This window comes from Glycine soja, chromosome 9, assembly GCF_004193775.1.
Source record: "Glycine soja cultivar W05 chromosome 9, ASM419377v2, whole genome shotgun sequence".
Classification (NCBI taxonomy): Eukaryota; Viridiplantae; Streptophyta; class Magnoliopsida; order Fabales; family Fabaceae; genus Glycine; species Glycine soja.
The window spans coordinates 27370941-27384172 of NC_041010.1; the positions used below are offsets into that span (position 1 = coordinate 27370941).

At 31.0% G+C, this 13232-nt stretch overlaps 1 protein-coding gene across 2 annotated transcripts; it reads left to right on the forward strand.

Moving 5' to 3' along the window:
- The first annotated feature begins 2936 nt into the window (after positions 1 to 2936).
- LOC114425812 (putative clathrin assembly protein At2g01600) lies at positions 2937 to 11245 on the forward strand. 2 transcript variants are annotated; one of them, XM_028392777.1, is made up of 15 exons: positions 2937 to 3234; positions 3344 to 3413; positions 3525 to 3622; positions 5430 to 5568; positions 6771 to 6898; positions 7754 to 7846; positions 7980 to 8030; positions 8612 to 8677; positions 8776 to 8841; positions 8918 to 8998; positions 9089 to 9169; positions 9333 to 9488; positions 9567 to 9648; positions 9739 to 9857; positions 10724 to 11245. In XM_028392777.1, exons 1-15 carry the CDS (start codon positions 3145 to 3147, stop codon positions 11066 to 11068), a joined length of 1665 nt encoding a protein of 554 aa, XP_028248578.1. In that variant the 5' UTR covers positions 2937 to 3144; the 3' UTR covers positions 11069 to 11245. The 2 variants fall into 2 exon arrangements, with proteins under 2 accessions (XP_028248578.1, XP_028248579.1); XM_028392778.1 differs by lacking the exon at positions 2937 to 3234 and adding an exon at positions 4558 to 5077 and having other exon boundaries at positions 3258 to 3413.
- The last annotated feature ends 1987 nt before the right edge of the window (positions 11246 to 13232 follow it).

Here is a 13232-nt window from a genome sequence, read left to right on the forward strand (position 1 = left end):
TCATTCATTTAAATATTTTTGTGTTAATTTGTATTATTTGCATAAATATTTTATTTATCTGTATTATTTACGTCAAAAATTCTCTTATTACAAATATATTTTTCCTTTCCAACCTAAATAAATAATATTTTGTCTTAAATATATTTCTGTGAGCATATGATTACCCAAAATAAATTGTTATGAATATTAACACATATTGTCTCCCAATATTTGAAATAAAATAAGTATAATAATGCAACAAACGTTACTCATCAAAAGTGAAAATAAACATAAGATATTAGAATTTAATTGCGGTATAAATTTATATATGATTTATGCTAATGGAAATTAAGCATAATAACGCAACAAACGTAAATTTGAAAAGTACCACTGTACCAGATATATACAGATAATCAATTTGAAATGTACCAAATATATACAAATAATTATTATTTTTATATGATTTCTTATAATAAATATTTTTATCTATGGAATTCTTGAGTTTGAACAATGTGATGCAAATATGGAGCTTGAGGGTTTATTAGGAGATTACAAATGAATAAAATTTAAGTATTGTTTAAGGAAATAAAAAAATTTAACAGAAATCCTTATTAGACTAAAAAATAATTCAATATTTTTTAATAATTAAAAATATAAATATGGTATTATAAATGTTCCTTATTTAATTAAAGTAATTATTAGAAATAATTATCTCATATAAAATATTTTTGGATGAAATTTATGTAAGATTATTAAAGTATATAAGGCATACTTCTTATTTATTAAAAATAGTTTTGAAATTTCAAGAATAAAAATATATTTGGATGCCTTCAATTGCAAATCGCATTGTAGCCTAGCGGGTAATGGAAAAAAGACTGTTAATAAACATAAGATTTGAATCTATTTTTGTCCATGAAATTTGGGGCGAATCCAATTTTGTGTCTCCAAATTTCATTTTAGTTCTCTCTTAAATTTGAAAAAAAAAAATACGATTTTAGACCCTCAAATACTATTTAGGAACTAAAAATAATTTTGATAGAATCAATTGAGTCATTTGAATTTTTTGATTAGGGATAACAAGGTTTTTTTTTTTTAAAAAAAAAGGACTACAATTTTTCTTTTTAAATTTGAGGGATTAAAACTAGATTCACTCGAAATTCGAGGGTTAGTTCTAAACAAAATATCCAAAGCAAGAAATAGACGGGGAAAATCCAATGGATTTACAAAAATTAGTCATGTGTTACAAAAACACATGACCATGATAAACTGGTCGCGCGACTAACTTAGCAGCGGAGATACAACTTACGGTTCAATATAGCTCACTGCATTTTTTTTAAGTAAAAGAGGCATGCCAAGGCAACAAAGATTTGCAACAAACCAGAACATCAAATAAAGAAAAGGGAACAAAATACATGGGGCATAAACCAAACCCAAGCAAAGATAGTCAGCGGAACCTATAGGATGAAAGACCCAACAATCTATTTTACTACATATAAAATCTCTATATTTAGATAAAAACTTAATAAATTGATTTGGATATTAAAATCGGTTCATCAATTGGACCTTTTGCATAAGGTTATGAACCACATTTATAATTACAAGTGTTTATTTTATTCAACTGTCAAATATTTCACATTGAAACACTCTCTTACTTTTAAACAAGGATACAATAAAACTGGGTAAGTAAACCCTCAATTTTTACTTTCTTTTAATCCATCGTTTAACTAGACATGAATAAATAATAAGGAACCCAAATCTATAATTTGAAATTACTTAAATAACTTTAGTTATATATACATTAAGTTGCATTAATTTAATTTTAATGTAAATACAAATAACTTATTTATTTTTATATAAATACATGTTTCAAAAGTCTTTTTTTTAGTATAATAATATGTTTTAAATTTATTTGTTTTTAATTTAATGTAATATTTTTATTATATTTTTTTTAACAAATATTCATGAATACCTATGAAGATTCTTACAAATATTTATAAATTTCATTCATATTCACTTAACGGATATACGTGCAAGTATTAGGCAAGCATGAAAACTAAAGTTCCTTTCTTTTAATCTTTAAAATTCACAAAATATTTTTTTTTTGTTATTCTGCATGGTGTAAACCAAACATAAAATAACAGACTCACACTTAAGATAACTTTTAACGGTTAAAATTTAATTTTCAATTTTAAAATATGTTTCTAGCCATAAAAAATTGACATGATCAAGTAAAAAAAAAAAGTAATAACTCATTAATCGTTTTAAAAATTGTTGTAATTTTTGTCTTATGACAGTTTTAAATCACTAAAAAATTGTTCCTTAAAATAAAAAATAAGCTCTAGCCGTCAAAATGACAAAAATTACCATTCTCTTATTTTATATTTCGCTTACACTTTATAGAAGGACTAAAAAAAACATTTTATAAATTTTAAATACTAAAAAAAACTTTAAATTTAAAAGACTAAAAGAAAATACTCACATTTAAGAAAGTAAAACATATATAAGTTTTAAACTTATAGTTCTTTTATTATAATAAGTATCAAAGTAAATACATTTAAGAATTTACATATTAATAAACGATATATTTCTCTTGAAAAAGAATTAATACCACATATCAATTAGAATAATAATAAAACTCTAATTCCCGTCCAATGCACACCGTCTACATACTAGTTATATATTAAATTTCAAAATGAAAAAGAACGACACAGGTTTGAACATAACAAAACCAAATTTTGAGTAAAAAAATGACCCCTCATAATTTATGATGACAAAAAAATGGACAAATTTTTTATTTCAAAAACTAAAATGAAAGTGTGCAAGTTTTAGATGACCGAAATCATATTTTATTCTTGAAACAATACAAGTAAGCCACGTTATTATTAATTTTATAATTTAAATAGAACAATTAAATTAAATAATTAAAATAATGATGATGAGGCACGAGCACAGCCCGTCAGGGCCACCAAACGCCACCTCCAAGACCGAAACTTCTTTCTCATGCGCAAACAACGTTCCATTCCTTAGACCAACCAACCAACCAACAAACTTTCCGTTTTTTTGTTTTTCATCATCAAACTCAATAAAACTTCTCTCTTCACTTTCTTCCACTTCATCACAATTCAGAAGAGAAAAGACACACAAAATCAATCAAGGCTTTGAACTATGGCCACTCTTCAGAGTTGGAGAAAAGCCTACGGTGCCATCAAAGACACTACCAAAGTCGGTCTCGCTCATGTCAACAGCGACTTCGCGGTATCTCAATTCTCAATCTTATTTTTATTTTCGTTTTCGTTTTCATTTTTTTTCCGAAATATTTCTCGTGCGAGTGATCGGTTTTTCGCTTTTATTATAATATTATTAGGAGTTGGACGTTGCTGTTGTCAAAGCCACCAACCACGTCGAGCGTCCTCCCAAAGACAGACACCTTCGAAGTGCGTTAATCTGATTCATTCTTTATTTTTTTTATTGTTAGTAGTGGCTTTTGAATTTTATTTAATTGTTTTTTTTCTTTTTTAAATGATGAAATTGCGTTCGTTGTGTAGAAATCTTGTTCGCAACTTCTGCTGTACGGCCTAGAGCTGATGTTGCTTACTGCATTCATGCAATCGCGCGTCGATTGGCCAAGACGCGGAACTGGACGGTACTTGTTATTGTGTTTTTTTTTTTTTTTTTGTGATTTCAATGTTATTGTTACGACGTGAAAATGAAATTGAATGTGATTCTAGTGGTTTTTTGTTTTGTAATTAAAAAATAAATAAATAATTTGTGGTTTTTGTTTGAGTGTTATTGGTTGTCTACTACAGAGATGCTGATGTGTATAATCTTAAGTCGCTTATGAGAACAAAAAATTTGTTTGTTGTATTTCAATTTTTTATTTTTTTTATTTTTTGATTTGAAGGTGTTACTTGCTGTGGAAATTTTGCATTGTCTGGTAAAAATTTGGCTGTTACAAATTACAATATGAAGTAGTTACTTGCTGTGAAAATTCCGCATTTTCTGTTGAAAATGTGGCTGTTACAATATCAAATGAATGTGAACCTGGTGCTTTTTTAATGTTTTATTTTTTGTGGAATTAGAAATAAATAGTTAGAAGTTATGTTTTTCTTTGAGTATTAGATGACTTGACTCCTATAGAGATATTGATGCTGATGTGTGAAATCTTAATCAATTACGAGAATATGGAATTTGTATGGCTGTGCATATAATGGTTACTCATTTTGTTGGAGTTATAGTATTTGAATTGAAAATTGAAAGCTATAAAGCTCAGTTTCATTTAGTATCTACTGGTCTGGTATTTTAACACTGTTTTGCCTTCCCTGATGCTAGCCAGGTTAAGGTTATATGCCAGGTGTTAGAATCAGTATTTTGCTTGTGCTGTTCATATTAGTGAATCTCTCCGGTACACTCAATTATGAGTCATAACTTGCAAGATATTAAGGCTTTTAGAATGTAGTTCTCTGTGTTTCTCTTTTTTGTTCAGTAGCATCTAAGGGGATTTTATTTATTCAGTAAAAGAAATAAGGAAGTTGGTTAGTATATCAGAAAATCAGTTTGGTTTTGTCTTTGAATTTTCAGGTAGTGAGGTTATCTATGAGGATGCCTAGAGTGTTACAGGGAGATTAGGGGTATCTTCATTCTATCTTAAATGTGGTGGGGATTGAGGGAGATGCAGTGCTTGGATTCAAGTTAGGTGGACCAAATTGAGAAATGCACCAGGCATAATTTTTGGATTATATATCAAACTCAATGGAAAATTTTACCAAACAATGATAAGAATAGTGCTTTATGGTACTGAGGGCTGGAAAGTAAAGTACCAAAAAGAGCAAAGCTTAAATATAACAGAGATGAGAATGTTGTGATGGATGCAAAGGACACAAGAAAAGATAAGATTGTGAACGAATTTGTTTAGGAGAAAGTGGTTTCTACCTGATGACAAGACCAATAAAGGTTATAGTGAGAAATATTGGCAAATGAATTGAATATTGCATCAAATTTTATTAAGGGTGGAGGAAGATTGAAGAAAACTTTAAGCGAGACTGAAAGACCTTGATCCGAGATACTTCAAAATCTTCAAAACCTCACTCTTCTTCCTAAGGTTGTAAATGTGACCTACTTCTTTTTCCATGATATAGTTAGTTGTGAAACTCAAAATTAATTGAATATTGCATCAAATTTTAACTATTGGAATATTAGAATATTTTTTGTTGTTGTTGAAGGAGTTTTGAATTCTTGATATCTTAACATAATATCTAATATTACTTGTATTGCTCACCAGGTCAAATAATAGGCAATAGGTAATTTGTATAATGGGTTTTGACCTTGTGCTTTGCAATGAATTTTTATTTTTTTCCTCATTTTTTCAATAGTTGCTTCTTGAGTGTAATTATATAGCTTATAATTTTCTAATTAGGTATGCTTATATTTCAATTTTTTGGTCTTATTAACAGGTGGCATTGAAAACATTGATAGTCATTCATAGGATGTTGAGGGAGGGTGATCCTACTCTCAGAGAAGAATTTCTTAATTTCTCACAGAGGGGGCGCATACTCCAGCCTTCTAATTTCAAAGATGATTCTAGCCCAATTGGTTAATTTTATAACCTTGTCTTTATATTTTGATTTAATTTATCTACAGGTCCCTTGACTGTCTTGAAATTTTCTATTCAGTCTCTATATATTGAAGTTTGTAGTTGTGTTCAAAGTCTAAGAAATTTCTAATTAGGTCTGCTAGATATAAAATCATTCATGAGCTGTCATCTAGCAGCTTAAGCTTTGGGAGACTTAGGGGTTGTTTGGAAGAGCTTATTTAGTCTTATGACCTTCCTATAAACTCTTTGTAAGTTATTTCAATACGCTTCACAGAGAAACTTATAAAAAAAAGCTGTTTTTGTAGCTTATTTTAGTAAGTTTTCAGAGTGAAGCTTATGATAATAAGAGCTTCAAAAATAGCTTAGTTAAGCTTTTTACTCAAATGCAACCTTAGATGTTTACATGGTATCAATGCCTTTTTAACCAAGTAGAGAGGAGTTCGATCCTTTTTTTTTGTTGGTGTTATTGGGTTTGAGATAAGTTAGGGAAAGAGAGAACAGAGACTTTGAATAGTATGATATGAGTAAATGAAACCACTATTTATAGATCATATGAGATATAATGAAATATGAAACCACTATTTAGAGATCATATGAGATATGCTAAATAATTTTGATACAATCAACATATTTTGAGATATTTTCTAGATATTCCAACATGCCTCATCATTCTAATAGAAAGGTAAATTTTATCAGGTTGGCCTGGCCTGTGCATAGTTCACACTTCTAGCCCAAATTGGTCATAAGGTGAGGGTCGTTTGAGTTGTAAAATCATTGGTCTTAACAGTTTAAACTTCTGGGAAAGTTGGTCCTTGACAAGTTCCTTATTGCTATCATTAGAAATTTCTAATGGTAAGATAGATTTGATGACCCAATTAGAAATCACTTAAAAGTATGGGGGATCCAGTAAATTTATAATGGCTCCTTGGATTCTGCTTACTGTTAACAGTTCTTTAACAGAACTACAGAAGGGACCCAATTAGAAATTTTTGAAATTTTAGGGACCTAATTACCAACTTTCAAAGTATAAGTACCTTATTGGAAATCCCCAAATATTATTAGGGACTTATTGATCATTTTAATCCTCTTTAACAGTTTTGTTAACTCTGGGCTGAAGCTTCTAACAAGTTATCTTAGATTAATGGTTTTGGTTCAATAATTGAGTTGCGTAATTTGACTGTAAGATGTCATTTGCTTTCAGCTTGGGATTGTTCTGCCTGGGTACGTACTTATGCATTATATTTGGAAGAAAGACTCGAATGTTTCCAGGTTCTGAACTATGATATTGAAGCTGAGCGTCTAGCTAAGCCTGTTGCTGGGGAGGACAAGGTAATTTTCTCTCTCTTGGATAAAATAAGAGATTTATTACAATGAAGTGAGTGGGAAGGTAATTTCATTAAGCTATGATTATACTTTTGTGTGATATTCAATCAAGTGAAAAGCATCTATGACAGTTTTTGCATGGAAAAATGAATACAGAAACTACCTTATCTCCTTTACATGTAAGATATATAAGTATTTAATTTTTAGGCATTTTATTGGTTGTTCTTTAGGTTCTCAGACCTACATGACTGTCATAAATATTAATAGAGAAGTTTCTTATGTTAGCGTTATAGGTTGTTGCTTGCTGGCCAAACTTATAGATATCTGCCAATAGTTATTTAGCATCATAGATTATAGAAATCTTATAGACATGGCCATCCTGCTGGATATGATGGCAATTTATTTTATACCTGTTAAATATCTAGTCTTTATGTAAATTACTATTAAATGAATAATTTATGCTGTTTTTTTGCAAGTGATGCAGGATAAGTAAAGGCAGGGCATGTTAGTAAACAATATAAGAATGGAAGTAGATAGAAATAATCAAATGGTTTTATCTTGTTATCCTCATTTAGTGAATGGTTTGTGGGTAAGTGGGGCTGCAATTAATATAAAATAGAAAAGTGAGGATTGAAAGGAAAGATTAGGAAAGGGAAAGGAGAGAAGAGATAGAATTATAGTATTAATCAATCAAAAAATTGATAAGTTTATAATAATGCCTAATTGTAACTTGTAAAGGGTTCCTACAAAACTCTCAGTTGGTCGTAATTCAATTTAAAGTAGTTTTCATAATTCTTGAAATGTGTTGCTTTCATCATGTGAACTATTTCAAAGAATTTTTCATGTTTGTTCTCCAAGCAGGGGTACAGCAGGACCAGGGATTTGAATAGTGAGAAGCTATTGGAGCAATTGCCTGCTTTGCAGCAGCTGCTCTATCGTCTTGTTGGTTGTCGTGTAATATTCTGAACCTTGTGGATATTTATTGTCTTTTTCTTTATTGTCTCTCCCTCTCTCTTCCAAATATTGCTGTATCAGTATTATATTTGTTTTTAAATAATTACTAACTGATTGTGCTGCAACTTTTCAGCCAGAAGGAGCAGCTATTAGCAATTATGTGATACAATATGCCCTGGCTCTGGTATGTATTGTGCCAAACTATTCATTTAGAACTTTCAGATAGACTAGAAAAAAATTTGTTTGTTTATGTAAAAACAATTTTCAAATGTGACATCTTTGTAATAGATTTCTTTCAGTAATCTTACATACCACTAGTCTGGGGGAAATTATCATAAATCATCTTGCAGTTGAATGAAACATAATTTGGTCGATCACTTGATCATATAAGTTGTGGAACACCTCCCCTTTTGTTTCTGTTTATGTGGATTAAAACAATGGAAAAGTAAATTGTTGGGCTATGAAATTCAAGCATTGACTGGGAAAACATACACATCTAAACTTTTTACTGTTTCCTTAAAAATGGCAGTACTGGTAAAATCCTTCTTCATGTTCGGTCCTGGTAAAATCCTTTGTCTGTAATGATCCCCCATTTGTAGTTGTAAATTCCCATAGTTTTACTGATCCACCCTCCTGAGTGGTAAGGTTTTCTTTTGTAACATTTGTTTGTGTATATTGAAGTTATATATTTTTCAAAATTTATATATTAGATGGATTTTGAATTTATTAGTCTTGTTATTGATCTGGTTGTTATGATCATTTTAGGTTCTGAAAGAGAGCTTTAAAATTTATTGTGCTATTAATGATGGCATTATCAATCTTGTTGATAAGGTAAACGAACATATGTTACCTATGCTACAGTATCAAGTTTAAATAAAATCTTTGTGCTATATTGTAAGTGATAATTTGTTTTCTTGATTTCCTTGTAGTTTTTTGAGATGCCCAGACATGAAGCTATCAAAGCCTTTGATGTCTATAAGCGTGCGGGTCAGCAGGTGATTATTTGTAGGCCTCTAGGCTTTTTCAATATATTTTCATGATGCTTGTATTGAGATGCCCGAATTTTTACAGGCGGAAAGTCTCTCTGATTTCTATGAAATATGCAAAAGACTGGAACTTGCTAGGAATTTTCAGTTTCCTGTTTTAAGAGAGGTATATGTCTGTTATTGCATCACTTTGGTGTAACAAGTTCTCTGTTTCGTTTTAAATTTCTTCTCATTGCTTACATTTTGATGTTTTTAGCCTCCACAATCATTTCTTGTAACCATGGAAGAATTCATAAAGGAGGCACCACGAGTGGTTATAGTTCCAAATGAGCCATTGGTATGTACATAATTCATTGTTTATAAAAAAATAATTGTCATGATTTCTTTATCATTGTGTTTGTTTTGATTTTGATTAATAGATTCCAGACATCAATGCATTATTTTCCTTAAGGTTTAGCTTTTGGATTAGGTTTTAGATCACTAATATTCTTTATCAACAGTTATTGTTGACTTACAGACCAGAAGGTGTTCCCACGATAGAAGACAATAAATCTTCTGAAGAACAGGAGCCATCAGTGCCTGTTGATGATATTGTCTCAAATTCTGAGCCTGCTCCTCCACAGTCTCGCAACAATTTTGAAACCGGAGACTTACTGGTGAAACCCTAATCCAAGGTTCAGTTATGTCAGATTATGTTTTTCTATAACTTCCTTCTTTCTTTGTCCTGGTTGTAGGGGTTGAATGACAGTACACCTGATGCATCCTTGATAGAAGAAAGAAATGCTCTTGCCCTAGCCATAGTCTCCACTGAAACTGGTGAGCTTTTGTTTCTCAGCTATCAAAATTCTTCAATTTAGCGAGGTTTGGTAGTAGGTTTCTCATGTATGCCGTTTTGTGCATCTATAGGAAGTACTGCTTTAGATTCAAGTGGTGCTCAGGCAAGAGATTTTGATCCAACTGAATGGGAGATTGCCCTGGTCTCCACTCCAAGTACCAATATTTCTTCAGTCAATGAGAGACAGTTGGTAGGTCCTTCTTATGTTTTTAGTGAGTATTTAGTTCAGCTTAATATTTACTAGATTCCTTAGAATTTTTCCAAAAAAAAGAAGGAACTATTTCTCAGAAATAATCAGATACCAAACATGGGCCTAGCATTAATTAACATTAGTGTAAAATCAAAGTTACACAATTGATAGCCATTCACTAAACTTAGTTGGATTAAAAAATGGTGTTATTTTAGACCACACGCTGGAAATTTTATATTATTAAAAATTTACTTTATTTTCCTATTGTTGGCTTGCAAGACTACATCATATGATTTTGAAACTATTGTTTTAATCTTTGAATTTTATACTGCTGAATATCCAAAAATAAATTCAAAAAACCTAGCATTCATGATTGATCAGCTTAGTAGTGTCTCATGATTCAGCAGTTTGATCGTTGAAAATGACATCTATAGGAAATTATTTGCTGGGATCACATTGCCTAAGTCGTAGTAGTGTACACTGCTTACATACAAGATGTGTAGGATCTGTAGTACTGTTTTAAAAGGCATAAATATGCATTACTTGCAAGAATTAAGGAGTATGTTTTATTTAATTATACTTAAGGTTGTTTAGATCTGCTCTTGATTTTTTATTGTGTAACATCATTTATCAGGTTACGCATGGTTTTCTCTGTTGTTAAGGTCCCAGTCTTGGGTACTACTTTGTATATTCAAGTGATTTGCTGGTGTTTCCTTTCCTTTTGGACATCATATTAGCACTTACTAGTTTATGCAACTTGTTTCCTTGATTGTTAAACAAAATCATGAGTTAATTGTTTGGTTACTCACATGCTAGATTGTTTGATAAAAAACAGCTGTGCTTATCATTTTCTCATTGAATATCAGGCGGGTGGGTTGAATTCTCTCACCCTTAGCAGCTTATATGATGAAGGAGCATATAGATCTGCGCAGCAACCAGTATATGTAGTGCCAGCCCCAAATCCATTTGAAGTGCAAGATCCTTTTGCTTTATCAAGTAGCATCCCTCCCACGTCAACCGTACAAATGGCAGCAATTGCTCAACAGCATATAAATCCATTCCTTCATTACCAACCATATCAGCCACTGCAGCAGCATATGCTGATGAACCCAGCAAATCCCTTTGGGGATGCAGGATACGGGGCATTTCCTGTGAATCCTGTTTCTCACCCTCATAATAAAAATCCATTTGGAAGCACTGGCTTGATGTAGGAACATTATTTTGCTTATAAAGAAAAGAAAAAAGACGATATAGGAACATTTATTTTGGAGATGCAATGTAAAGCTGGATTTTATTAGATAGATGGTTTCTAGAATGAAATGTAAAATGGAGATAGCATAGTCATGTGTCAATCATTTTATAATAGGCTAAATTACACATTTGGTCCCCCTATTTTTGCATATCCATGATTTTAATCCCCTTAGTTTTTAATTTGGACATTTGATCCCCTTGTTTTCAAAATTCGGAAATTTTGTTTGCCCTTAATTAGGATGCGCTGATTGTTACTTTTTTATGGTTCACCATTAATTAGATGACCTTCAGGTTCAAAACACACCCACATATAATGTTCCTATCCTACCACCCACCCTTCACATGAATGGAAACAACATTCCCCACCCAAACCAAAAGTCCAAGTAAATGGCCAAAACAAGCCATGGTTCTAAGAAGATCCTCCCAGTGAGCATCCCGAATAATGATTTGTATATATATATATATATATATTGTAATAACAAAATACAACATTAAAAGAAAAGGTCAAGAAAAAAGAAACATTTGATGAAATGCAGAAATAGATGATGAAGAATATAAGGGTTTTGGTTGTGTGATTGAGCATTTTTAGTTTAGTATTTTTTTTATTCTTCTTAGCTTATTTGACCTCTCTTTGACTCTTATTTTCTCACCTTAACTCAGCTTTGGTCTTAGACAAATGATTGAGCTTAATTGAGAATTATAGCTTATTTTTGGAATTTGTGCTCACTTGACCTATCTGTCTTGTGCATGGTCTATAGGACACTACAGAACCCCAAATGGAGCATGTGAGTAGTCCCTAGAAAACTAAGAAAAAGAAATTCAATTTTGTCACGGATAAGCTTGGGCCAATTCTGTCATTTTGATGATCAAATTAATCTTGAAAGTTTGAATCTTTGCACTTGAATAATTGTGTTGTGAATTTGGGTTTTGTTTTGTGTAATTAGTTTAATTAGGTAGATTCGATGGGCATAATCAAGGTTCATCCCTTCCTTCTGAGTAGTAACTGTATATATTAGTGGAATTTAGTTAGTTAGTTATTTCATTTTGTATCAAAAACAAATTTAGTTACTTATTGTGTAAGTTTTAGGATAAAACTCTTTTTTTTCGCTTTTTTCTCTCAATTGTTCTTCATTCATTCTTCTTCTTTTCATTGTTGTTCTTCCTTTTTCTTGCACAAAATTTCATGGCTCTTCTACTAGTGATGATCATGGAAGGCTAAACACTCAATCAATCCAAGGATTCACTCCAAGCAAGAATGAATTTCCGTTCTGGTTTAGTATTTCAATTCTGTGTGAATGTTGATGTTTTTCTTCAATCCTATGAATACGCTTAGGATTGAAAATGAATTAGGTTATAGATTCATTTCCTAATTTTGAAATTTAATCACAGATTGTTTGGATGATATTCCAACCTAAATTGCAATCTCAACTAATTTAGGGATTAATTCGATAGAAATAACTCTAATGACAATGATTGAACTCTCAAAACGTGATCATTCTCTGTAGAATTGTGATAATTCGTTTGCATTGGTTTAGTGAATTGGATTGATGACTTCGAATCTGTTTTAGAATCTGTTTGTGTAATTTTGTTTGTGTTTTGCACTTAAACTCTGTTTTAGATTTTGCATTTTTGTTCTGTGTTTTTGCATTTATTTCCAGTGCCTACAAACTATTCATTGAAATTCCCCCTGCTGTTTATAAGTGAATTAAAGTAGGATCCAAATTGAATTGTATCTTTGAGTCGACCTAGGTTAATCGAGTATTGTAGAATTTTCTAGTCTTATTTGTTTTGAATCGATTCGACAGTAGTTATCATAACTGACATTGTTATCGGGGATACGATTCATTGTGTGCCAACCTTGATTCATTCATAACTACATAGTAGTATAGTTATATTTGACATTACTATAGTAGATTTGCATTTGTCTATTGGAAAAAGAAAAAAAAATACACATATGTGCATGTTCTGCATATTTTTCATTTTGTGCATTCTGCATTGTCATTTTTCACACACTAACTGTTTGACATATTGCATTGGTCTTGTTAATGTTGTTATATAGAATAGGTGTGAGTAGTAGAGTGTTTTACATTGAGCAGTAGAGCAGAGTAGCAGTAGAACTGAGCA